Below are 26,675 nucleotides of genomic sequence, written 5' to 3'. Positions count from 1 at the left end.
GTGGTCTGACAAGTCCACATATCAAATTATATTTGGAAACTGTAGAGGTCTCCTGAGGAACAAAGAGGAAAATAACCATCTGGATGGTTATAGGCGCGAAGTTCAAAAGCCAGCATGTGTGATGGTATGGGGGTGCATTAGTGCCCAAGGCATGGGTAACTTACACATCTGTGAAGGCACCATTAATGCTGAATGGTACATACAGCTTTTGGAGCAACATATGTTGTCATCCAAGCAACGTTATCATGGACGCCCCTGCTTATTTCAGCAACACAATGCCAAGCCACGTGTTACAACAACGTGGCTTCGTAGTAAAAGAGTGCGGGTACTTTCCTGGCCCGCCTGCAGTCCAGACCTGTCTCCCATCGAAAATGTGTTGCGCAATATGAAGCGTAAAATACGACAACAAGACTGTTGAACAACTTAAGCTGTACATCAAGCAAGAATGGGAAATAATTCCACTTTCAAAGCTTCAGCAATTATTTTCCTCAGTTCCCAAACGTTTATTGAGTGTTGTTAAAAGAAAAGGTGATGTAACACAGTGGTGAACATGCCCTTTCCCAACTACTTTGGCATGTGTTGCAGCCATGAAATTCTAAGTTAATTATTATTTGCAAAAAAAAAAAAAAGTTTGAGTTTGAACATCAAATATGTTGTCTTTGTAGCATATTCAACTGAATATGGCTTGAAAAGGATTTGCAAATCATTGTATTCTGTTTATATTTACATTGAACACAATTTCCCAACTCATATGGAAACAGGGTTTGTAAATATTATAAAAAATAAATACTTGAATTTCAGTTAATTCTAGCTATAAATATACTCCTTCCCCCTTAACCCCGCCCAAAGCCCCGCCCACATCAAACCCCGACCCCCCGAATCTCCCGAATTTAGAGGTCTCAAGTATGCGCATAGGGAAAGCACCTCTTAAAGCAAAGTCAGAATGATGCAAAAAATAAAAAAAATGTCAAGCAACGATCCAACATGCTGGGTTGAGAAGCATCGTGATTGGCAACCAGGGACAGATGTGCCCTGATTGCCGAGCTATTTTTAGAAAGTGTTTGCGGTTCGCTCAAAGACACTGCAATGAGAACAAGCTTGTCAAACTCCAGACAAATGGGATCAAAAGGATTTGAACAGTTACAAATATAGAATATACTTTCTTTACCCTGCCGTGCGCCGTTTGAAAGAATACAGAAATATATTTGGTGAATGAACTGTACGCCAAAAAGCACTGCAGGCAGAATAAACGTTTGCAGGACTATGGTGTGAGAGGGCAAATGTTAAATTTAGAAATCCCACAAGAGTACATCATAAAGTGCAATGTACTGTAACCAATCACCTTTTTGGAGGACAACATTGCCAAAAGTATTTGGTCACCTGCCTTGACTCACATTTGAACTTGAAGTGCCATCCCATGGAATTGTCCAACAGGTTCTCATAGTCATCATTGTCACCGACGTCCCACTGGGTGTGAGTTTTTCCTTGCCCTTATGTGGGCCTACCGAGGATGTGGTAGTGGTTTGTGCAGCCCTTTGAGACACTAGTGATTTAGGGCTGTATAAGTAAACATTGATTGATGTTTTGGTATCCTGGAGGATTCAAAGTTCCTTTCATTGGAACTCTCTTTAAAGGGGAACATTACCACCAAACCTATGTAAGTGTCAATATATACCTTGATGTTGCAGGAAAAAAAGACCATGTATTTTTTTAACCGATTTCCGAACTCTAAATGGGCGAATTTTGGCAAATTAAACACCTTTCTGTTTATCGGTCTTTTAGCGGTGACGTCACCGAGGTAACACACCCACCATATTCATTTTCACATAAACACCGGGTCTCAGCTCTGTTCTTTTCCATTTTTTCGACTTTTTTGGAACCTCGGAGACATCATGCCTGGTGGGTGTGTTGTTGGAGTTTGTAACAACACTAACAGGGAGGGATTCAAGTTGCACCACTGGCAAGAAATCTGCCGCCAGACCCCCATTGAATGTGCCAGAATGTCTTCACATTTGCCCGGCGATGCTAAGACAGACATGGCACAGAGATGTATGGATAACCTGCAGATGCATTTGCAACCATTAAGTCAACGAAATCACAAAGGTGAGTTTTGTTGATGTTGACTGCCAGCTAATCGATGCTAACATGCTATTTACCGGCGGTGCTAAAGCAGACATGGCACAGAGATGTATGGATAACCTGCAGATGCATTTGCAACCATTAAGTCAACGAAATCACAAAGGTGAGTTTTGTGGATGTTGTTGACTTATGTGCTAATCAGACATATTTGGTCACGGCATGACTGCCAGCTAATCGATGCTAACATGCTATTTACCGGCGGTGCTAAAGCAGACATGGCACAGAGATGTATGGATAACCTGCAGATTCATTTGAAACCATTAAGTCAACGAAATCACAAAGGTGAGTTTTGTGGATGTTGTTGACTTATGTGCTAATCAGACATATTTGGTCGCGGCATGACTGCCAGCTAATCGATGCTAACATGCTACGCTAATCGATGCTAACATGCCATTTACGCTAGCTGTATGTACATTTGAAACTATATACCCACATTTAATGCGAAACAAACACTTAGCAATCGACGGATTTAAGTTACTCCAGTGTCACAAGATGCGAAAGTCCTGATCGTTTGGTCGGCACATTTTACCGGCGATGCTAATAAGGCAGCCATGCTATGGGTCACTTCATTAGGTACACCTACGCTATGGCCGAATAGCGTCAATAGCTATTCGCTCAATATCTTCAATTTCGTTTTCGCTATCTGCCTCCATACTCCGACCATCTGTTTCAATACATGCGTAATCTGTTGAATCGCTTAAGCCGCTGAAATCCAAGTCTGAATCCGAGCTAATGTCGCTATATCTTGCTGTGGTAACCGCCATGTTGTCTGTATTGGCAGCCCTGTGTGACGTCACAGGGAAATGGATAGTGGTTTCGAAGATAGCGAAAATAAGGCACTTTAAAGCTTTATTTATGGATATTCCGGGACCGGTAAAATTTTGAAAAAAATAAAAAAAAAATACAATAAGCCACTGGGAACTGATTTTTATTGTTTTTAACCCTTTCGAAATTGTGATAATGTTCCCCTTTAACTTTTTTTTAATGTTGACCTGAATAACCATGAAACTACAATTGGCCACTCTTTTCCCGCGCTTCGAACCCTGCATCTTATTAAACGATGCGGCAACTTTATGGATTTTCCTTCGCTGACAGCCATAATGGAAAAAGCTACAAAAAGCAAATACATTTGGTTATTTTCTGTGCTATGGCGCCATGTTTTGGACACGTTTGATCAATGCAGGTGCTGCATTGCCCTTTAGTCTGGACTATTACTTTCAACCACAATGAAGCTCTCTGCGTACTGTACGTGGGCTAACTGGAAGGTCACACGAAGTTTGGAGCTCTGCAGCAACTGACTGTGCAGAAAGTCTTTGCACTATTCTGACTCCTCTCTGTCAGTTTACGTCATGGGTGTCAAACTCTGGCCCGCGGGTCAAATTTGGCCCGCCGTTTAATTTCATTTGGCCCTTGAGGAAATATCAAATTAACATTAGAGCTGGCCCGCAGCTAACACCACATTCACCGCTAATACTCATACTTGCCAACCCTCCCGATTTTCCCGGGAGACTCCCGAAGTTTAGCGCCCTTCCCGAAAATCTCCCGGGGCAACCGTTCTCCCGATTTCCACCCGGACAACAATATTGGGGGCGTGCCTTAAAAGGCACTGTCCTCTACAACATGGCAGCACGTCCTCTTTTCCTACATATAAACAGCGTGCTGGCCAAGTCACATAATATATGCGGCTTTCTCAAACACATACTTGGTCAACAGCCTCACAGGTCACACTGAGGGTGGCCGTATAAACAACTTTAACATTGTTACAAATATGCGCCACACTGTGAACCCACACGAAACAAGAATGACAAAACACATTTCGGGAGAACACCCGCACCGTAACACAACATAAACACAACAGAACAAATACCCAGAATCCCTTGCAGCACTAACTCTTCCAGAATGCTACAATATACACCTCCCGCTACCACCAAACCCCGCCCACCTAATTTTTATTTTATTTTCGAATTTATTAGCCCGCGGAAAAAGTTAATGTTGATATTTACCTCAGAAGGCTGCAAATAGAAAAGAGGCATTGATTTTTTAAATTACGTTTTATTTAATGTACAACTGATGTTTTCTTGTTTGTTTTCTGAAAGTTGATTTTGCACTATTATGTTATATAAACTCTGCCTGTTCCATGGGAGGAAGCCCGAGGACCCGGAAGGAACCCACGCAGTCACGGGGAGAACATGCAAACTCCACACAGAAAGATCCCGAGCCCGGGATTGAACCCAGGATTACTCAGGACCTTCGTATTGTGAGGCAGATGCACTAACCCCTGTACCACCGTGCTGCCCTATTTAAGCCTTGCTTGTTCAATATTCATTGCAAAACTTGTTTGGGTCCCTATTTAAAGGTTAATTTGTTCAACCTTGGCCCGCGGCTTTGTTCAGTTTTAAATTTGGCCCACTCTGTATTTGAGTTTGACAGCCCTGGTTTACGTCATACTTGCCAAACCTAGGATTTACAGGGAGACTCCCGAAATTCAGCGCCTCTCCCGAAAACCTCCCGGGACAAATTTTCTCCCGAAATTCAGTAGGAGCTGGAGGCCACGCCTCCTCCAGCTCCATGCGGACCTGAGTGAGGACAGCCTGTTTTCACGTCCGCTTTCCCACAATATAAACAGCGTGTCTGCCCAATGACGTTACAACTGTAGAATAATCGAGGGCGAGTTCTTAGTTTCTTATGCGGGTTTCTTGTTAGGCAGTTTCATTAACGTCCTCTCAGCGCGGTAACAACACACAACAACAGCAGTCACGTTTTCGTCTACCGTAAAGCAGTTCGTCTGCCGTAAACAGCAGTGTTGTGACACTCTTAAACAGGACAATACTGCCATCTACTGTACATGCATATGGTTAGAAAAATAGTGACAAAGAATAGAACAAGGCGGGACAATTGAACCCTTAACTCAACAATGAGTAGATGAGTGAGTACATGTGTAAATAAATGAACACTGAAATTCAAGTATTTAAAATAAATATATATTTATACCTAGAATTCACTGAAAATCAAGTATTTCTTTATATATATCAAATATTTGACTCTTAGCCATGCCCCCGCCCCCAACCACGCCCCCCGATTCTATCAAAGATGGTGTGGTGACTGTCTGTGCACCCTCTCCCCTACGTTAAACTAAGTCCCACACAGGCATCCTCCATAAAAGGGATACACCCCTACCAGGAGGACCATCACACTCATTCGCGTGACCGCCGATGATGACATAGTGACCAATTTTATGAATTTTAGATGACATATCCTCCCTTGGGAGGAGCGGATTGACGAAGCAAATGAGCGAAAGAGGTCCAAATAAGCTGAGCTCACTGCAGAGTGTCGGAGTAACGGCTGGAGAGCCCGCTGCGAACCAGTCGAAATTGGGTGCAGGGGTTTTGCTGGTCACTCACTACAGCGTGTGTTCAGAATCCTTGGCATTAGAGGACTGCAATCTAGAAAAGCCACCAAGAACATCCTTGAGGCCGCAGAAAAAGCCTCCCGGTGGCTGTGGATCCGTAGGGGGGATTCATGGTGTGCTACTTGGACACAGGCCGGGGTCTGATCACCCCCGGCTGGGTCGCCCGGGTGAGGGTGTCTGATGATTAAAGACCCGAAACACCCTATGACCCCGGGTTTATCACTGATGATGTGTCCAAGCATCACCGTGAGGTGTATTCAAGTTGCATGAGAAGCGTGTGGAGAAATAGTCCAACACATGGAATAAACGGTGGTGTTGTCCAGTAAAACAGAAAATGATTTCTGCTCATTCTGCACGCAGACATCCGGTGAAGCAGGACTCGATCGAGTCGCAGCTGAAGAGAATGGACGACACTCGAGTGGATGCTGACGACGTTGTGGAAAAAATCCTGCAAAGCCAAGATTTCACGCCCAGCCTTCTGGACTCCAGTGTGGAGGGTAACAAAGCACACCACCTGGCACTTGGACAGCTTTTTGTTGGACTTTAGTTGCACTCAGTAGTTGAAATGTGATGCAATATATTGTTGTGAAGCAACAATCTCAAAGGTTACAGGAAATGTTGCAGAGTGACTTTCTACAGCTGTTTCTTTTCACACTTTGATGTGTTTTCAGAGGAAGGTTTACGTCTGTTTGTGGGGCCTGGAGGAAGCACCGCTCTTGGTAGCCATCACCTGCCTACCAGGTCAGACTTCAAACATTGTTTGCTGTCATGTTCTTCACATAAACTGACATTTTACATCAACTATAAATCTGATCTAACTAGGGCTGGGCGATACGTGGAATATACTCGATGTATCGCGGGTTTGTCTATGTGCGATACAGAAAATGACTATATTGGGATATTCCGAGTATTCGTTCTCACGCAGTTGCTTTTAGCTGCGGGCGTCACACTACAGGCTCTTCTCACTCTTTCTCGCTCCTTCTCACAGAGACATAAAACAAGCGCACCTTGTCACATACATCGATACTGTCATACGTCAGATACTGTTGCGTGTGTGACGTCATGCGCCCTCGCCGAGCATACAGGTAGCGGCATTGCTAACGTTAGATCCACTATGGACTGGACTCTCACTATTATGTTAGATCCACTATGGACTGGACTCTCACACCATTATGTTAGATCCACTATGGACTGGACTCTCATTATTATGTTAGATCCACTATGGACTGGACTCTCACTATTATGTTAGATCCACTATGGACTGGACTCTCACACTATTATGTTAGAGCCACTATGGACTCGACTCTCATTATTATGTTAGATCCACTATGGACTGGACTCTCACTATTATGTTAGATCCACTATGGACTGGACTCTCACACTATTATGTTGGATCCACTATGGACTGGACTCTCACTATTATGTTAGATCCACTATGGACTGGACTCTCACACTATTATTATAGATCCACTATGGACTCGACTCTCACACTATTATGTTAGATCCACTATGGACTGGACTCTCACACTATTATTATAGATCCACTATGGACTCGACTCTCACACTATTATGTTAGATCCACTATGGACTGGACTCTCACACTATTATGTTAGATCCACTATGGACTGGACTCTCATTATTATGTTAGATCCACTATGGACTGGACTCTCATTATTATGTTAGATCCACTATGGACTGGACTCTCACTATTATGTTAGATCCACTATGGACTGGACTCTCACACTATTATGTTAGATCCACTATGGACTGGACTCTCACTATTATGTTAGATCCACTATGGACTGGACTCTCACACTATTATGTTAGATCCACTATGGACTTGACTCTCACATTATTATGTTAGATCCACTATGGACTGGACTCTCACTATTATGTTAGATCCACTATGGACTGGACTCTCACACTATTATGTTAGATCCACTATGGACTGGACTCTCACAATATTATGTTAGATCCACTATGGACTGGACTCTCACACTATTATGTTAGATCCACTATGGACTGGACTCTCACACTATTATGTTAGATCCACTATGGACTGGACTCTGTTTTGTTAGATCCACTATGGACTGGACTCTCACACTATTATGTTAGATCCACTATGGACTGGACTCTCACACTATTATGTTAGATCCACTATGGACTGGACTCTATTTTGTTAGATCCACTATGGACTGGACTCTCACACTATTATGTTAGATCCACTATGGACTGGACTCTCACTATATTATGTTAGATCCACAATGGACTGGACTCTCACACTATTATGTTAGATCCACTATGGACTGGACTCTCACACTATTATGTTAGATCCACTATGAACTGGACTCTCACACTATTATGTTAGATCCACTATGAACTGGACTCTCACTATATTATGTTAGATCCACTATGGACTGGACTCTCACACTATTATGGACCGTTTTAAGAAGGGACTTAAAACCCACTTTTTTAGCACAGCTATTATCTAATTTATCTGCTTTCTTGTTTTTAAAAACACTGCTTGATTATGTTTTATCCAGTGCTTTCATGTTTTTATTTCTATTTTTATCTATGTTTCTGTTTTATCTAGTGTGTGTCATACATTTTTTATCATATATTCTAACTTTTGATTTGTATTTCTTCGTTTTTATACTTTGTAGCACTTTGATATTTTAACAAATGTAAAGTGCGTTAAAAATGTAATTCATTACTATGTCAACATCTCCGTTCGGTGCCACACCCACAAAATGCCGAGGCAACCTTTTCCACATCAACACCGTATGAACAAAATAGTCAACAGAAGGCGATAATGTCGGCAGGAACCTACCACATAGTGAAGGACATACACTATTTGATTTATTTGACACTTTGTCCTTTTTTTTTCTTTTTTCTTCTTTGTCATGAAAAAGGGACGTTTTTGTCACGATAAAGGGAGTTTTTTGTGGTTGGTGCACTATTTGTAAGTGTATATTGTGTTTTTTATGTTGATTTAATTAAAAAAAAATTTTTTTTTTTTTTGTTTTTTTTTATAAAAAAATCTTTTGCGGTTCGATACCAGTCGGGCCACGGCCCGGTGGTTGGGGACCACTGGTATAAGGTGCTCCGGAGTATAAGTCGCACCTGCCGAAAATGCATAATAAAGAAGGGAAAAAACATATATAAGTCACACTGGAGTATAAGTCGCATTTTTGGGGGTAATTTATTTGATAAAACCCAACACCAAGAATAGACATTTGAAAGGCAATTTAAAATAAATAAAGAATAGTGAACAACAGGCTGAATAAGTGTAGGTTATATGAGGCATAAATAAGCAACTGCTATGTTAACCTAACATATTATGTTAAGAGTCATTCAAATAACTATAACATATAGAACATGCTATACCTTTACCAAACTATCTCTCACTCCTAATCCATAAATCCCATTAAATCTTATACGTCTAGTCTCTTACGTACGTTAGATTGTCCGCCCTAAGATCGGTAGGTTGAGAGTTCAAACCCCAGCCGAGTCATACCAAAGACTATAAAAATGGGACCCATTGCCTCCCTGCTTGGCACTCAGCATCAAGGGTTTGAATTGGGGGTTAAATCTCCATAAATGATTCCTGGGCTCGGCACCGCTGCTGCTCACTGCTCCCCTCACTTCCCAGGGGGTGATCAAGTGGATGGGTCAAATGCAGAGGACAAATTTCCCCACACCTAGTGTGTGTGTGACAATCATTGGTACTTTAACTTTACGTGAATGAGCCAAATAATATTTTATATTTTACTGTAATGTGTTAATAATTTCACACAAAAGCCGCGTGTGTGACGTCATGCGCCCTCGCCGAGCATACAGGTAGCGGCATTGCTAACGTTAGATCCACTATGGACTGGACTCTCACTATTATGTTAGATCCACTATGGACTGGACTCTCACTATTATGTTAGATCCACTATGGACTGGACTCTCACAATATTATGTTAGATCCACTATGGACTAGACTCTCATTATTATGTTAGATCCACTATGGACTGGACTCTCACTATATTATGTTAGATCCGCTATGGACTGGACTCTCACAATATTATGTTAGATCCACTATGGACTGGACTCTCACTATATTATGTTAGATCCACTATGGACTGGACTATCACACTATTATGTTAGATCCACTATGGACTGGACTCTCACTATATTATGTTAGATCCACTATGGACTGGACTCTCACACTATTATGTTAGATCCACTATGGACTGGATTCTCATTATTATGTTAGATCCACTATGGACTGGACTCTCACTATATTATGTTAGATCCACTATGGACTGGACTCTCACACTATTATGGTAGATCCACTATGGACTGGACTCTCACACTATTATGTTAGATCCACTATGGACTGGACTCTCACACTATTATGTTAGATCCACTACGGACTGGACTCTCACACTATTATGTTAGATCCACTATGGACTGGACTCTCATTATTATGTTAGATCCACTATGGACTGGACTCTCACTATTATGTTAGATCCACTATGGACTGGACTCTCACACTATTATTATAGATCACTATGGACTGGACTTTCACACTATTATGTTAGATCCACTATGGACTGGACTCTCACTATATTATGTTAGATCCACTATGGACTGGACCCTCACACTATTATGTTAGATCCACTATGGACTGGACTCTCATTATTATGTTAGATCCACTATGGACTGGACTCTCACTATATTATGTTAGATCCACTATGGACTGGACTCTCACACTATTATGGTAGATCCACTATGGACTGGACTCTCATTATTATGTTAGATCCACTATGGACTGGACTCTCACTATTATGTTAGATCCACTATGGACTGGACTCTCACACTATTATTATAGATCACTATGGACTGGACTTTCACACTATTATGTTAGATCCACTATGGACTCGACTCTCATTATTATGTTAGATCCACTATGGACTGGACTCTCACTATTATGTTGGATCCACTATGGACTGGACTCTCACAATATTATGTTAGATCCACTATGGACTGGACTCTCACTATGAAAAAAACTGCGAATTATAGTCCGAAAAATACGGTGTGTTTTATGTTGTAAATTTGCAAAACAGCAATTTTTTTTGTTTTTTAAGATGAATAAAAGTATCTCTCTCTCTGGCAGAGTCGGAGGTGGAGCATATGAGCAGGTGGTGATGAAGCGCTGAAGAAAAAAGGAAGAGACTGGAAGCAGGGTTTTGTCCATTGCAGTCTTCCTCTGCTCCAACGGTTGACATCCCAACAGCGCCCTCGTGTGTTGACACTTAGAACCTAACACTGTAGCTTTCTGACTGACATGTCAGCCGGATCACTTTTAACGTGATATGTGGTTTTTTTTTTGAAGTAAGGGCTGCCTGTGTCGACATTACGTTCAGCCACCTTTTCAACCGAGCTTCTCAGAACAAATGTGAACTTCCAAAAGGTGATTTGAGAGGAGAACGGGTTGTGAACAGGTGGAATCTCCAAGAAGACAACATGGCCATGTTATTTCAACACATTCCATATAACGCTGTAGTAATAATTGTGTCAACGTTCCTGACTTCCCTTTAAGGTTCAGTTTCATTTGCCTTGACGCTGCAAAGAGGCTCTTGGCATACGGTACAAGCACTCTGAAATGTTTTTACCGGAAAGAATATTTTACTACAAAGACCAGGTGCCAGATTGTGTGTGTGTGTGCGTGTATGTAAGTCAAAACACCAATTTCAGCCATCTTTACAGTGTAACTTTGTACAGTGTCAGGTTTGGAAGAATGTTATTTCAATACAGTGATAGTGAAATGTACGCACAGTATTTATTGAGGACTGCCATGGAAAATATGGCACCAATTTTCCCCGCATGCATTAGTGAACGCTATATGGATCCAAATAAACGCTAAACCAAAGTATGTCTGCCTGCCCAGGTTGCAGTAACTACTACCGTCAGTACCTAAACCGTCACATGTTAAGTCTACTAAGGAGCAACACGATTCCAGCGTGGCACATCTGTCACAATCTGAGCCAGTCGGTGGCTTAAATACCGTATTTCCTTGAATTGCCGCCGGGTAGATAGTATGCACCTGCCTAGAATTACTGCCGGGTCAAACTCGTTTCCCAAAATAATTAGCGCATGCTAAGCATTACTGCCGGCTCGGGACTAACGCCGGGTCAAACTCGTTTCGCAAAATATTATTTTTATTGGCGCGTGTCTAGAATATCCACCGGGTCAAACTCGTCACGTCACGAGTGACACTTCACCCGTCATCATTTTCAAAAGGGAGGAGGCTGATTTCAATCATTTGAAAATCGCATAAAGGGAAGAAGATTAAGAGCTATTCAGTAGGATTTAAGGTCCAAGCTATTGAATATGCTAAAAAGAACAGTCAGCAGCTATGTTTTATTAATATACCGTAGCTGCGTGTGTCAAATATGAGTCATTAAATGACTCCCGCCTCCTGGTGGTAGAGGGCGCTAGTGATCCTTCTTGCGACTACTCGGCTGCAGAAGAAGTGACAACGAGCAGCAAGAGTGAGCAGCGATCGTTTATTTTTTCCTCCCGCTTGCACTTTTAACATGGAGGATTACATATCTAAAATAAAACAGTTTTCTAAACTGGACTTTCAATCGAAGCAGGAGGTAATAAAGGAAGATCTCCATCCAGACAGAGAGACTTTTAAAACTGAAGAAAGATAAGGAAGACTTCTATAAACAAGTTATTGATGCTTTTGATCAGAAGGAGCTGCGCATGGACTTCATTTATAAGTAAAGGTAAGACCATAATAACGTTTTTTTTATTAAATGTGCTTTTCGTGATGGTATCCTTACATCACTCAAAATTATAAGCGCAGGTCTAGATTTACCGCATTCCTTTGGTAAGCGCCGGAGTGAGAAGAGGTTTTAAAATATTTAGCGCATGCTTGCCTTTACCGCATGCCTTTGGTAAACACCGGAGTAGGAAGAGGTTTTAAATTAATTAGCGCCCCGGCGGCAATTCAGGGAAAGACGGTAAGCATTTTGCACAATGTATACATTCACTAATTAGCACATCAATTATACCTGTAATCTGAAAATGTAAAGTAACTATCACTCGTTTGGCTCAAGCAACCGCTTCAAATATTAACGCTGCATCGATCAAAAACAAGCACAGCTGCTCTCCTGTCTTCAGTCCTGTAGCTTCTGTTCGTAAAGAACTATATAGATTCAATTAGGCCATAGTCCAGACTATTAGCTTTATAATCATGGACTGAATAGGGAAAAAAACAGTAGCACATAAACAATAGACAGTAATTATTATGCAACTAATTACATTTACAACAGTTATATGTATTTTTTGAAAGCCAAATAACTCTTACACTGTACTTAAAGATCTAGACAGGTCTAATTTTGGATCTTAGGAACGACAAAGGCTGGATTTTAGAGTCAAATGGGGTTAAGTCACAAATTGGTGTGGTGTTTATTCTGCATTTATGTTTTGCATGACTGCTCCTTTTTGTCACATTTGCACAAAGCCCAATCTTTTATTGTGTGTGAGGCATCTTATTCTGAATATTTAAAAGCAGAAGTGATGTTTCATTTCAAATCTGGTATGATTTAAAGGTGTTGACCCTTCCAAAATATCACTGTTTGATACATCATAATCATCATTGTGCCATTTTTGCTACGTTGTAATGTTTAGGAAATGTCTTCTGTTGTGAAGGATTTTTGTGGATACCAATTTTATTTTTTTAAGAGACGTTCTTGCTTGGTTTTATGGACACTTGTGGAACCTGTGTGACGCTCAAGGTTCACGTGGGCAACTAACATGTTACAAACATGGTTGCTTCCTCTCTTCTGTGAAGCTGTTGTCTATAATAAAGTGGAAGTCGTATTTTTCTGTAAAGTGATGTACTGCGCTGTTTTAAACACTGTCCAGTTTTTGCCGTTTCCCTTCCGTCGATGTTTGCTTGTACGCTTACGACGTGTACCTCACACTGTTGACAACTTCAAAGAAACGTGGGAATAAAAAAAAACTTGCTCATGCTGACAGTTTACTTTTATGGTCTCGCCTTCGTCCCCTCCAGGAGTTACCTTGAGTCCCAAAGGTCCTGAAGCCTGGAGGCTAAGCGTCCGTCTCCCACAGCTCGTCTGTGTATTTGGCGTCCACATAGCCGCTGTCCATCAGGGAACAAAGCTCCTCGTCTTCATGTTCTGAAAGCACAGGTTTGTGTTCATAGTAGAGCAACGTCTCCACCAGCTTAATAAGAAAAATATGACACTCCAACCGCAATTTAAAGCTTGGTACAAACAAAGTCTCGATTACTGTAACGTATTATTTTCGGGTCTCCCCATGTCTAGCATTAAAAGATTACAGTTGGTACAAAATGCGGCTGCTAGACTTTTGACAAGAACAAGAAAGTTTGATCATATTACGCCTGTACTGTATATACCTTTATATACATATATACCTGTACTGTATATACCTTTATATACATATATACATACATATATACCTGTACTGTATATACCTTTATATACATATATACATACATATATACCTGTACTGTATATACCTTTATATACATATATACATACATATATACCTATACTGTATATACCTTTATATACATATATACATACATATATACCTGTACTGTATATACCTTTATATACATATATACATACATATATACCTATACTGTATATACCTTTATATACATATATACATACATATATACCTATACTGTATATACCTTTATATACATATATACATACATATATACCTATACTGTATATACCTTTATATACATATATACATACATATATACCTATACTGTATATACCTTTATATACATATATACATACATATATACCTATACTGGCTCACCTGCACTGGCTTCCTGTGCACTTAAGATGTGACTTTAAGGTTTTACTACTTACGTATAAAATACTACACGGTCTAGCTCCAGCCTATCTTGCCGATTGTATTGTACCGTATGTCCCGGCAAGAAATCTGCGTTCAAAAGACTCCGGCTTATTAGTGATTCCTAGAGCTCAAAAAAAGTCTGCGGGCTATAGAGCGTTTTCCGTTCGGGCTCCAGTACTCTGGAATGCCCTCCCGGTAACAGTTCGAGATGCTATCTCAGTAGAAGCATTTAAGTCTCATCTTAAAACTCATCTGTATACTCTAGCCTTTAAATAGACCTCCTTTTTAGACCAGTTGATCTGCCGCTTCTTTTCTTTTTCTCCTCTGTCCCCCCCTCCCTTGTGGAGGGGGTCCGGTCCGATGACCATGGATGAAGTACTGACTGTCCAGAGTCGAGACCCAGGATGGACCGCTCGTCGGGACCCAGGATGGACCGCTCGCCTGTATCGGTTGGGGACATCTCTACGCTGCTGATCCGCTTGAGATGGTTTCCTGTGGACGGGACTCTCGCTGCTGTCTTGGAGCCACTATGGATTGAACTTTCACAGTATCATGTTAGACCCGCTCGACATCCATTGCTTTCGGTCCCCTAGAGGGGGGGGGGGTTGCCCACATCTGAGGTCCTCTCCAAGGTTTCTCATAGTCAGCATTGTCACTGCCGTCCCACTGAATGTGAATTCTCCCTGCCCACTGGGTGTGAGTTTTCCTTGCCCTTTTGTGGGTTCTTCCGAGGATGTTGTAGTCGTAATGATTTGTGCAGTCCTTTGAGACATTTGTGATTTGGGGCTATATAAATAAACATTGATTGATTGATTGATTGATGTATTACTCACTATTACCTTCTTCCGGATTGCAGAGAATTACAGTTGATCCTTCCTGATTCGTCTTAATTTGGGGATTCTCCATAATTATTTGGGAGAGATTGCTCAGATTTGCAGTCAGCTCGCCTAACTTGGGGCAGCGGGTCCACAGCTGGTGTAGGGGTACAGAAACATGCCTGCAGCAAAAGACAAAGTGTCAGGTTCAATCACTGATGACATCTGTTAAATGAGACAAGAAGCAAAGAAATAAACAGACACAGGATTCAATTTGGCTCAATTTGAGGAGAGACGCCCCGACACTGTCTCAGCATGCTCTGACGAAAGATTGTACGCCACCTCTTTTTATTTGGACTTTCCCTGTTTATGTAACAACAGTTGTTTCCAAATGAATGGGGGGGTATGTAAACAGCCATTGCTTTCGGTCACATTAACACACAATAAAAAGATGCCTCGGGCTTCGACTGGTCCTGGATCGAGCTTGGGCAGGTCTTGTATCACAATAGATAACCCCTCCCGTCTCCTCCCATCGTACACAATGGAATTCTACAAACCTTTGGCTTGTAACAACAAAGACATCCTCATGTGTGTTCACTGGGAACTCAGAACGTTAAGTTTTTTGATCATTTACATACAATTTTTCTGACACAAGGTTGATTGATTGATTGATTGATACTTTTATTAGTAGTTTGCACAGTACAGTACATATTCCGTACAATTGACCACTAAATGGTAACACCACAATAAGTTTTTCAACTTGTTTAAGTCGGGGTCCACGTTAATCAATTCATGGTTGTACAATTTGTGACCTGCAGTGGGATAAAGAAGTACTTGACCCCCTGCTAATTTTGGTCATTTTATCCCCCTTAAGGCTGTAACCATATAAACATTTCATATCACTGTTACTATGCTGACGGTATTGTTGAATATGCTCAAAAAGTACTTATGTACACACTGAAATGTTTTCAATCAATCAATGTTTACTTATATAGCCCTAAGTCACGAGTGTCTCAAAGGGCTGCACAAGCCACAACGACATCCTCGGCTCAGATCCCACATCAAGGCAAGAAAAAACCTCAACCCAATGGGATGACAATGAGGAACCTTGGAGGGGACCACAGATGTGGGCGACCGGTGCAATGGACGTCGAGTTGATCGAACATAGTGTGAGAGTCCAGTCCATTGTGGATCTAAAATAATAATGAGAGTCCAGTCCATAGTGGATCTAACATCAAAGTGTGAGAGTCCAGTCCATTGTGGATCTAAAATAATAATGAGAGTCCAGTCCATAGTGGATCTAACATCATAGTGTGAGAGTCCAGTCCATTGTGGATCTAACATAAAGTGTGAGAGTCCAGTCCATAGTGGATCTAACATCATAGTGTGAGAGTCCAGTCCATAGTGGATCTAACATAATAGTGTGAGAGTCCAGTCCATAGTGGATCTAACATAATAGTGGGAGTCTAGTCCATAGTGGATCTAACATAATAGTGGGAGAGTCCAGTCCATAGTGGATCTAACATAATAGTGAGAGTCCAGTCCATAGTGGATCTAACATAATAGTGTGAGAGTCCAGTCCATAGTGGATCTAACATGATAGTGTGAGAGTCCAGTCCATAGTGGATCTAACATAATAGTGTGAGAGTCCAGTCCATTGTGGATCTAACATAATAGTGTGTGAGTCCAGTCCATAGTGGATCTAACATAATAGTGTGAGAGTCCAGTCCATAGTGGATCTAACATAATAGTGTGAGAGTCCAGTCCATAGTGGATCTAACATAATAGTTTGAGAGTCCAGTCCATAGTGGATCTAACATAATAGTGTGAGAGTCCAGTCCATAGTGGATCTAACATAATAGTTTGAGAGTCCAGTCCATAGTGGAGCTAACATAATAGTGTGAGAGTCCAGTCCATAGTGGATCTAACATAATAGTTTGAGAGTCCAGTCCATAGTGGATCTAACATAATAGTGTGAGAGTCCAGTCCATAGTGGATCTAACATAATAGTGTGAGAGTCCAGTCCATAGTGGATCTAACATAATAGTGTGAGAGTCCAGTCCATAGTGGATCTAACATAATAGTGTGAGACTCCAGTCCATAGTAGATCTAACACAATAGTGTGAGAGTCCAGTCCATAGTGGGTCTAACATAATATAGTGAGAGTCCAGTCCATTGTGGATCTAACATAATAGTGTGAGAGTCCAGTCCATAGTGGATCTAACATATTAGTGTGAGACTCCAGTCCATAGTGGCTCTAACATATTAGTGTGAGACTCCAGTCCATAGTGGATCTAACACAATAGTGTGAGAGTCCAGTCCATAGTGGGTCTAACATAATATAGTGAGAGTCCAGTCCATTGTGGATCTAACATAATAGTGTGAGAGTCCAGTCCATAGTGGATCTAACATAATATAGTGAGAGTCCAGTCCATAGTGGATCTAACATAATAGTGTGAGAGTCCAGTCCATAGTGGCTCTAACATAATAGTGTGAGACTCCAGTCCATAGTGGATCTAACATAATAGTGTGAGAGTCCAGTCCATAGTGGCTCTAACATAATAGTGTGAGACTCCAGTCCATAGTGGCTCTAACATATTAGTGTGAGACTCCAGTCCATAGTGGATCTAACATAATAGTGTGAGACTCCAGTCCATAGTAGATCTAACACAATAGTGTGAGAGTCCAGTCCATAGTGGATCTAACATAATAGTGTGAGAGTCCAGTCCATAGTGGATCTAACATAATATAGTGAGAGTCCAGTCCATAGTGGATCTAACATAATAGTGTGAGAGTCCAGTCCATAGTGGCTCTAACATAATAGTGTGAGACTCCAGTCCATAGTGGATCTAACATAATAGTGTGAGAGTCCAGTCCATAGTGGCTCTAACATAATAGTGTGAGACTCCAGTCCATAGTAGATCTAACACAATAGTGTGAGACTCCAGTCCATAGTAGATCTAACACAATAGTGTGAGACTCCAGTCCATTGTGGATCTAACATAATAGTGTGAGAGTCCAGTTCATAGTGGATCTAACATAATATAGTGAGAGTCCAGTCCATAGTGGATCTAACATAATAGTGTGAGAGTCCAGTCCATAGTGGATCTAACATAATAGTGAGAGTCCAGTCCATAATGGATCTAACATAATAGTGTGAGTCCAGTCCATAGTGGATCTAACATAATAGTGTGAGTCCAGTCCATAGTGGATCTAACATAATAGTGTGAGAGTCCATTCCATAGTGGATCTTACATAATAGTGTGAGAGTCCAGTCCATAGTTTTGACTAAGTTATATTTAAAAATAAATATTAATGACTGTTATCAGTGTTTTTCAACCTTTTTTGAGCCAAGGCACATTTTTTTGCGTTGAAAAAATCCGTAAGCACACCACCAGCAGAAATCATTAAAAAAAATGAAACTCAGTTGACAGTAAAAACTCGTCTTCACAATTGTTGAATTTTAACAACAGAGATTTAGATCTCAGTTGCTAAAATAAACAAACATACCTGTGTAAGGTGCGGCACTCCTGCTCATCACCACTTGTCCAAAAGATCCCTTCATGCTCTCGTCCTGCTCTCACACTGTCTTCTGCACAACTTTCTTCTTCCTGTTTTTCTGATTTGATTCAATTCAAACAAACCAGAGAGAAAAACAAAACAAAAAGTATTAAGTCGTGTAATCAGGGAGTAAAATCAAGATAGTTAAAGGTTTGTAGCATAACTGTTAATGAAGACAACATACTGTGGTTCCTTCTTCCAAATTAACTACAACTCTCTAGCTCATATAACAACTCCTCCTTATAGCAGGGGCGCTCACACTTTTTCTGCAGGCGAGCTACTTTTCAATTGACCAAGTCGAGGAGAGCTACCTCATTCCTATTTATAATTTATATTTATTTATTTATGAAAGAGACATTTTTGTTGAAAAGTTAATAGTGTTTAATGATAATACAAGCATGTTTAACACACATAGATTCCTTTCTTTCATGAAGACAAGAATATAAGTTGGTGTATTACCTGATTCTGATGACTTGCATTGATTGGAATCAGACAGTGGTGCTGATAACGTCCGAATTTTCAAATGGAGGAAAAAAAAAAGTCCTCCTTTCTGTCCAATACCACATGAAAGTGGTTGGTTTTGGCATCTCATTTGTCCAACTTGCATACTCGTTTTTAAACACTTTGTTATGAGAGTAGCATATGTGTGTGGCCCTTTAATGTCTGGCAGCAGGTGAGTGACGTCAGCGAGTGTGCGGGTGGGCAAGCAAGTGAGAAAGCGGTCGCTGAGGGCGGGGGAGAAATACAGTGGCATCAAACTCCGTAGCTTGCTAGCTTGTGCACGCTAGCTTTCTGAGACTCTTATTTTGTTAGCACAGGCAGGATGAAACAGGTCTTTTATGGTGAAGACAGGAACTGTGCTGTCGGTCTTTAGAGTTTTGACAGTAGGTACGGAGTCTCTAGAAATAAAATGTGTTTCTCTGTGTCCGCCCTGTTAGTGATTTTTTTCTTAAATATGAGCTCGCAGCAGCCAGCGTCATCTCACAAGATCCTCGGGTGCCGAGAATGTCAAACAACTGACGAAAGTGAAGTCTTGGTATGATTGATGATTGCTCATTTTTATGTCTATTTTTTAATGCCTGGCTTGAGATGGACTGACACACCCTCCGAGATCGACTAGTCGATCGCGATCGACGTAATGGGCACCCCTGCCTTATAGCATCCAGTTGAATAACAAAGTGAGAAGAATATTGTCATGACAAACATCTCTGGCTGCAGACTCTCACCTGCCAGCTTGTCCAGCCATTCCTTTTTCAGCTTTTCCGCCCAATACAGAACCTCAGAAACCAAGGCCGCCTGCCTGATGTTGTTGTCATGAAGACTGGGGTAGTTTATGCTATAAAGCTGATCCGGAAACAGAGGTTACACACATTCAGAACATCTTAAATAAAAATACCCTACAATTATGATTCTCATCAATCAATCAATCAATCAATGTTTATTTATATAGCCCCAAATCACAAATGTCTCAAAGGACTGCACAAATCATTACGACTACAACATCCTCGGAAGAACCCACAAAAGGGCAAGGAAAACTCACACCCAGTGGGCAGGGAGAATTCACATCCAGTGGGACGCCAGTGACAATGCTGACTATGAGAAAACTTGGAGAGGACCTCAGATGTGGGCAACCCCCCCCCTCTAGGGGTCCGAAAGCAATGGATGTCGAGCGGGTCTAACATGATACTGTGAAAGTTCAATCCATAGTGGCTCCAAGACAGCAGCGAGAGTCCCGTCCACAGGAAACCATCTCAAGCGGATCAGCAGCGTAGAGATGTCCCCAACCGATACAGGCGAGCGGTCCATCCTGGGTCTCGACTCTGGACAGCCAGTACTTCATCCATGGTCATCGGACCGGACCCCCTCCACAAGGGAGGGGGGGACATAGGAGAAAGAAAAGAAGCGGCAGATCAACTGGTCTAAAAAGGAGGTCTATTTAAAGGCTAGAGTATACAGATGAGTTTTAAGGTGAGACTTAAATGCTTCTACTGAGGTAGCATCTCGAACTGTTACCGGGAGGGCATTCCAGAGTACTGGAGCCCGAACGGAAAACGCTCTATAGCCTGCAGACTTTTTTTGAGCTCTAGGAATCACTAATAAGCCGGGGTCTTTTGAACGCAGATTTCTTGCCGGGACATATGGTACAATACAATCGGCAAGATAGGCTGGAGCTAGACCGTGTAGTATTTTATACGTAAGTAGTAAAACCTTAAAGTCACATCTTAAGTGCACAGGAAGCCAGTGCAGGTGAGCCAGTATAGGTATATATGTATGTATATATGTATATAAAGGTATATACAGTACAGGCGTAATATGATCAAACTTTCTTGTTCTTGTCAAAAGTCTAGCAGCCGCAATATTAATATACATACAAATATGCTTTAGTGGATTGATGCACAAATAAGTACGAAACATTTATTAATAATAGTGATCGCGACAGTGGACAGCTATTCCAGGGTATCTGCAGGTTTCAGCAAGTCAAATTTAAGACTTTTTAAGACCTTTTTAATGCCACCTTGACTGAAATTTAAGACCGAAAAAAATAATAAAAAATCTATAAATATAAGCGATGGTTGGGGATCCCACTGTACTACAACCTCAATGACAATCAGCAAAGTTTAATTTTGTATGTTTATTAATAAACAAACTGATAAGCACCACTCTGCCAAACAGCTTATCAAAAATCTTGAGAGATCCAAAAACTTTGACGTCCAAACCAACGCCAACGCCAGTAAAAACATAATAGCCGAAGTGAGGGTAAACATAAAATTACATTTCATTAACACATACCGAGTCCCGTTGACTTGGTCGAAGAGCAGGTTTTGGATGTGAGGTGCTAATCCGTGTCTCGTAATATATGCTGTTTTATCCTTTATGCAGGAAAATGTATTAGCGACCTGAGAATCAGGAAACATCACACGAAAAAGATGGCCAATCCCGTCATTTGAGGTGTAGAATTGATGTTTCACCACAGTGTGCAAGATCCATAACACCTCGGATTTTAATATTGCTGTCCCGCCCAAGATTAGTGTCAGGTCAGTGCTGCTAGCGGCAGTTGTTGCTAGCTGGGGGGGGGCGTTGGCGCTGGACCCACGCAGAACTGAGAGATGCCCGGTGTTTGTTTTTGGCTCTCTGCCGCGATTTTATGCTTACCACACTGCATGTGCAATTTGACCGCTCTGATTCCCATGATGCCAAGTTTGAAATTCCTCTTAGAAAGTATGCACCTGGGCTCCTCGGGATTGGCAAAAGGCTTAAGCCAGCTTTTAAACCGGCTGTCCTCCAGCCAACGCTCACAAAACTTGCATTTCCCCATGCTGACGCGAGAAAGAGAGGAAGTAGTCTGCGCGCGACTGAAACTGAAATCACTCACTTTTACTCAAAGACGTGCCCCGAAAAAAAACCCCAAAAAACTGGCCCGACCATTTAAGACCATTGAGTACTGAATTCACGGTGCTTCACGGTGGCAGAGGGGTTAGTGCGTCTGCCTCACAATACGAAGTTCCTGCAGTCCTGGGTTCAAATCCAGGCTCTGGATCTTTCTGTGTGGAGTTTGCATGTTCTCCCCGTGTACATACAACTCCGGCTTTCTCCCACTTCCAAAGACATGCACCTGGGGATAGGTTGATTGGCAACACTAAATGGTCCCTAGTGTGTGAATGTGAGTGTGAATGTTGTCTGTCTATCTGTGTTGGCCCTGCGATGAGGTGGCGACTTGTCCAGGGTGTACCCCGCCTTCCGCCCGATTGTAGCTGAGATAGGCGCCGGCGCCCCCCGTGACCCCGAAAGGGAATAAGCGGTAGAAAATGGATGGATGGATGGAGTACTGAATTTAAGAACTGAATTAGGAATTTCTGATAAATGTAATACTTTTTAAGGCCTTAATCTTAGACACATGAATTTAAGACTTTTTAAGGATCCGCGGATACCCTGTATTCAGTAGCTACAGTGGACGATGTAGAGAGGAGAGGTATGTCTATTCCTTCTGTTCTAGGAAACCATTGCAGGTATGACTACAATATGGGGACATCAAGCAAAAACTAAAAAGTTTTACAGTAGTCAGTAGGATTGTAACGGTACGTGTATTTGTATTACACCGTTTCAGTACGGGGGTTTCGGTCCGGTTCGGAGGTGTACTGAACGAGTACACATGCTAGCAGCGACCGGGCTAGGACAACATGTAAAAGCCAGCGCTGGAAGACCCTCCTTTCTTGTTAAGATCTCCCGTTTGGTAACACTTTGGCTGCACGATACTACAATGGAGGACGGAGGTTTGCCGACATTGTTCAGCAGCTGCTCCTGACAACACGTCAAACGTGTGTTGCACCTTTCCTGCTTCCGGCTCGGGGAGTGCAGGGGAGACACTCCTCTCGGGCTGATGTATTCTCGGGGGCAAAACTCTACACTCGGTAGTGGGTCTCCACAGCTCCGGACTATAGGGTGAATGAAGAGTCCGCCGATTAGTTGCAAATCGTGGCTTTATTGAGGTCTTGCACACAGCCGATCTAACAAAACACCAGCCACTCCCGCACTTGCACTAAGCTCCCTCACCTCGCTCGCCCACACACTCACATACGCTACTCTCATAACACATGCTAACCCATTTTAAACGTCACCACCGCATTCAAGCAGCCTCTCCTCGGCGAGTCAGGCACGGTTAGAGCAATAACAAATAGTTGTATAGCAGCCGATTTAAGTCCAAATTGCATTAAAAACTGGATTTTGACCCACTTTTATGGTGGAAGAACAATGAGCCCATATATCCTTTTACTGCCAAGTTAGCCAGGCTAATAAAAGTCTCAATCAATCAATCAAAAAAAGCACTTTATATGGTTCCGGTCGTACCTAGCCGACAGGAGTTTTTGTGTAAAAATAGACAGTTTTATGTCTTCCACAGCTCCTCTACCACACGGGGTCCCCCAGGGCTCAATCCTTGCCCCGATCCTATTTGCGCTTTACCTTCTCCCCGTTGGTTCTATTTTTAGGAAGTATGGTATTGCATTTCATTTTTATGCCGATGATTGCCAGATCGGGCTTCACGGTGGCAGAGGGGTTAGTGCGTCTGCCTCACAATACGAAGGTCCTGCAGTCCTGGGTTCAAATCCAGGCTCGGGATCTTTCTGTGTGGAGTTTGCATGTTCTCCCCGTGAATGCGTGGGTTCCCTCCGGGTATTCCGGCTTCCTCCCACTTCCAAAAACATGCACCTGGGGATAGGTTGATTGGCAACACTAAATGGTCCCTAGTGTGTGAATGTGAGTGTGAATGTTGTCTGTCTATCTGTGTTGGCCCTGCGATGAGGTGGCGACTTGTCCAGGGTGTACCCCGCCTTCCGCCCGATTGTAGCTGAGATAGGCGCCAGCGCCCCCCGCGATCCCAAAAGGGAATAAGCGGTAGAAAATGGATGGATGGATGAATGGATGATTGCCAGATCTATTTTCCCATGGCACAAAATACCACACAGTTCAACGTCTCATTGACTGCCTGCACGACATCAAAGCCTGGCTTTCAGCTAACTTCCTGAGTCTAAATGAAGACAAAACAGAAGTTATGTTATTCGGTCTAAGTCGCTCTCCCTCCCCCAACGTTGACCCCGGCACTCTGACCCCGTATCTCAGCGACTGTGTCACAAAGCTGGGGGTAAAGTTCGACTCAGATTTTAAAGGGGAACATTATCAGCAGACCTATGTAAGCGTCAATATATACCTTGATGGTGCAGAAAAAAGACCATATATTTTTTTAACCGATTCCCGAACTCAAAATGGGTGAATTTTGGCGAATTAAACGCCTTTCTGTTTATTGCTCTGGTGGCAATGACGTCAGAACGTGACGTCACCGAGGTAATACTGCCCCCACACGGGTCTCAGCTCTGTTATTTTCCGTTTTTTCGACTATTCTTTGGAACCTTGGAGACATCATGCCTCGACGGTGTGTTGTCGGAGGGTGTAACAACACTAACAGGGAGGGATTCAAGTTGCACCACTGGCCCGAAGATGCGAAGGTGTCTGCCGCCAGACCCCCATTGAATGTGCCAGAGTGTCTTCACATTTGACCGGCGATGCTAAGACAGACATGGCACAGAGATGTATGGATAACCTGCAGATGCATTTGCAATGATAGTCAACGAAATCACAAAGATGAGTTTTGTTGATGTTGACTTATGTGCTAATCAGACATATTTGGTTGCGGCGTGACTGCCAGCTAATCGATGCTATCATGCTATTTACCGGCGGTGCTAAAGCAGACATGGCACAGAGATGTATGGATAACCCACAGATGCATTTGCAACTATATTATGTTTCCTTCCACCCACATTTAATGTGAAACAAACACTTACCAATCGACGGATTTAAGTTGCTCCAGTGCCACGAGATGCGAAAGTCCTGATCGTTTGGTCCGCACATTTTACCGGCGATGCTAACGCAGCTATTCGGCCATGCTATGGCTATGAATAGCGTCAATAGCTATTCACTCTATAGCTTCAGTTTCTTCTTCAATACTTTCATACTCCAACCATCTGTTTCAATACATGCGTAATCTGTTGAATCGCTTAAGTCGCTGAAATCCGAGCTTGAATCCGAGCTAATGTCGCTATATCTTGCTGTGCTATTCGCCATTGTTTGTTTACATTGGCAGCACTGTGTGACGTCACAGGGAAATGGATAGTGGTTTCGAAGATAGCGAAAATAAGGCACTTTAAAGCTTTATTTAGGGATATTCCGGGACCTGTAAAATTTTGAAAAAAACTTCAAAAAATACAACAACCCACTGGGAACTGATTTTTATTGTTTTTATCCCTTTTGAAATTGTGACAATGTTCCCCTTTTTTAAATTCGAAAAACAAATAAGCAGCGTCGTTCAAAAAAGCTTTTATCAATTACGCCAAATAGCAAAAGTGAAACCGCTTCTGTCAGGACATGATCTCGAGAATTAATTCCCGCCTTTATCTGGAATGGTTTAGACTACTGCAATGCCCTGTATGTCGGCATTAGGTGCAGAACTCTGCTGCTCGTCTGCTAACACAGACCTGTGTATTGTACCATATGTCCCGGCAAGAAATCTGCGTTCAAAAGACTCCGGCTTATTAGTGATTCCTAGAGCTCAAAAAAAGTCTGCGGGCTATAGAGCGTTTTCCTTTCGGGCTCCAGTACTCTGGAATGCCCTCCCGGTAACAGTTCGAGATGCTACCTCAGTAGAAGCATTTAAGTCTCACCTTAAAACTCATCTGTATACTCTAGCCTTTAAATAGACCTCCTTTTTAGACCAGTTGATCTGCCGCTTCTTTTCTTTCTCCTATGTCCCCCCCTCCCTTGTGGAGGGGGTCCGGTCCGATGACCATGGATGAAGTACTGACTGTCCAGAGTCGAGACCCAGGATGGACCGCTCGTCGGGACCCAGGATGGACCGCTCGCCTGTATCGGTTGGGGACATCTCTACGCTGCTGATCCGCTTGAGATGGTTTCCTGTGGACGGGACTCTCACTGCTGTCTTGAAGCCACTATGGATTGAACTTTCACAGTATCATGTTAGACCCGCTCGACATCCATTGCTTTCGGTCCCCTAGAGGGGAGGGGGGGGTTGCCCACATCTGAGGTCCTCTCCAAGGTTTCTCATAGTCAGCATTGTCACTGGCGTCCCACTGGATGTGAATTCTCCCTGCCCACTGGGTGTGAGTTTTCCTTGCCCTTTTGTGGGTTCTTCCGAGGATGTTGTAGTCGTAATGATTTGTGCAGTCCTTTGAGACATTTGTGATTTGGGGCTATATAAATAAACATTGATTGATTGATTGATTGACCCGCAGACGTGAGCACATCACCCCTATATTAGCGTCCCTTCA

The 26,675-nt window shown here is 42.4% G+C and overlaps 2 protein-coding genes across 10 annotated transcripts in view; one reads left to right on the top strand and one right to left on the bottom strand.

Moving 5' to 3' along the window:
* fam102bb (family with sequence similarity 102 member Bb) overlaps positions 1–13,582 on the top strand; it is a 72,617-nt gene extending 59,035 nt beyond the window's left edge. For both annotated transcript variants that reach the window (XM_061883889.1, XM_061883888.1), the window contains 3 exons: positions 5,909–6,045; positions 6,220–6,289; positions 10,713–13,582. In XM_061883889.1, coding sequence (XP_061739873.1) covers positions 5,909–6,045; positions 6,220–6,289; positions 10,713–10,755 — 250 coding nt within the window. In that variant the 3' untranslated portion in view covers positions 10,756–13,582. The remainder of the gene's footprint in view (positions 1–5,908; positions 6,046–6,219; positions 6,290–10,712) is intronic.
* henmt1 (HEN methyltransferase 1) overlaps positions 1–26,675 on the bottom strand; it is a 90,348-nt gene that overhangs the window by 48,250 nt on the left and 15,423 nt on the right. Inside the window, exons 6-10 of one of the 8 annotated variants that reach the window (XM_061883881.1) lie at positions 20,067–20,184; positions 18,790–18,898; positions 15,298–15,461; positions 13,630–13,749; positions 12,905–13,542 (exon numbers count right to left, since the gene is read on the bottom strand). In XM_061883881.1, the coding sequence (XP_061739865.1) occupies positions 13,661–13,749; positions 15,298–15,461; positions 18,790–18,898; positions 20,067–20,184 (480 nt within the window). In that variant the 3' untranslated portion in view covers positions 12,905–13,542; positions 13,630–13,660. Of the gene's footprint in view, positions 1–12,904; positions 13,750–15,297; positions 15,462–18,789; positions 18,899–20,066; positions 20,185–26,675 lie in introns of those variants that run through there. The other 7 variants (XM_061883883.1, XM_061883885.1, XM_061883887.1 and 4 more) reach the window with 7 other exon arrangements.

Source organism: Nerophis ophidion, linkage group LG22, assembly GCF_033978795.1.
Source record: "Nerophis ophidion isolate RoL-2023_Sa linkage group LG22, RoL_Noph_v1.0, whole genome shotgun sequence".
NCBI lineage: Eukaryota > Metazoa > Chordata > Actinopteri > Syngnathiformes > Syngnathidae > Nerophis > Nerophis ophidion.
This window is presented reverse-complemented; position numbering and strand designations above follow the sequence as displayed.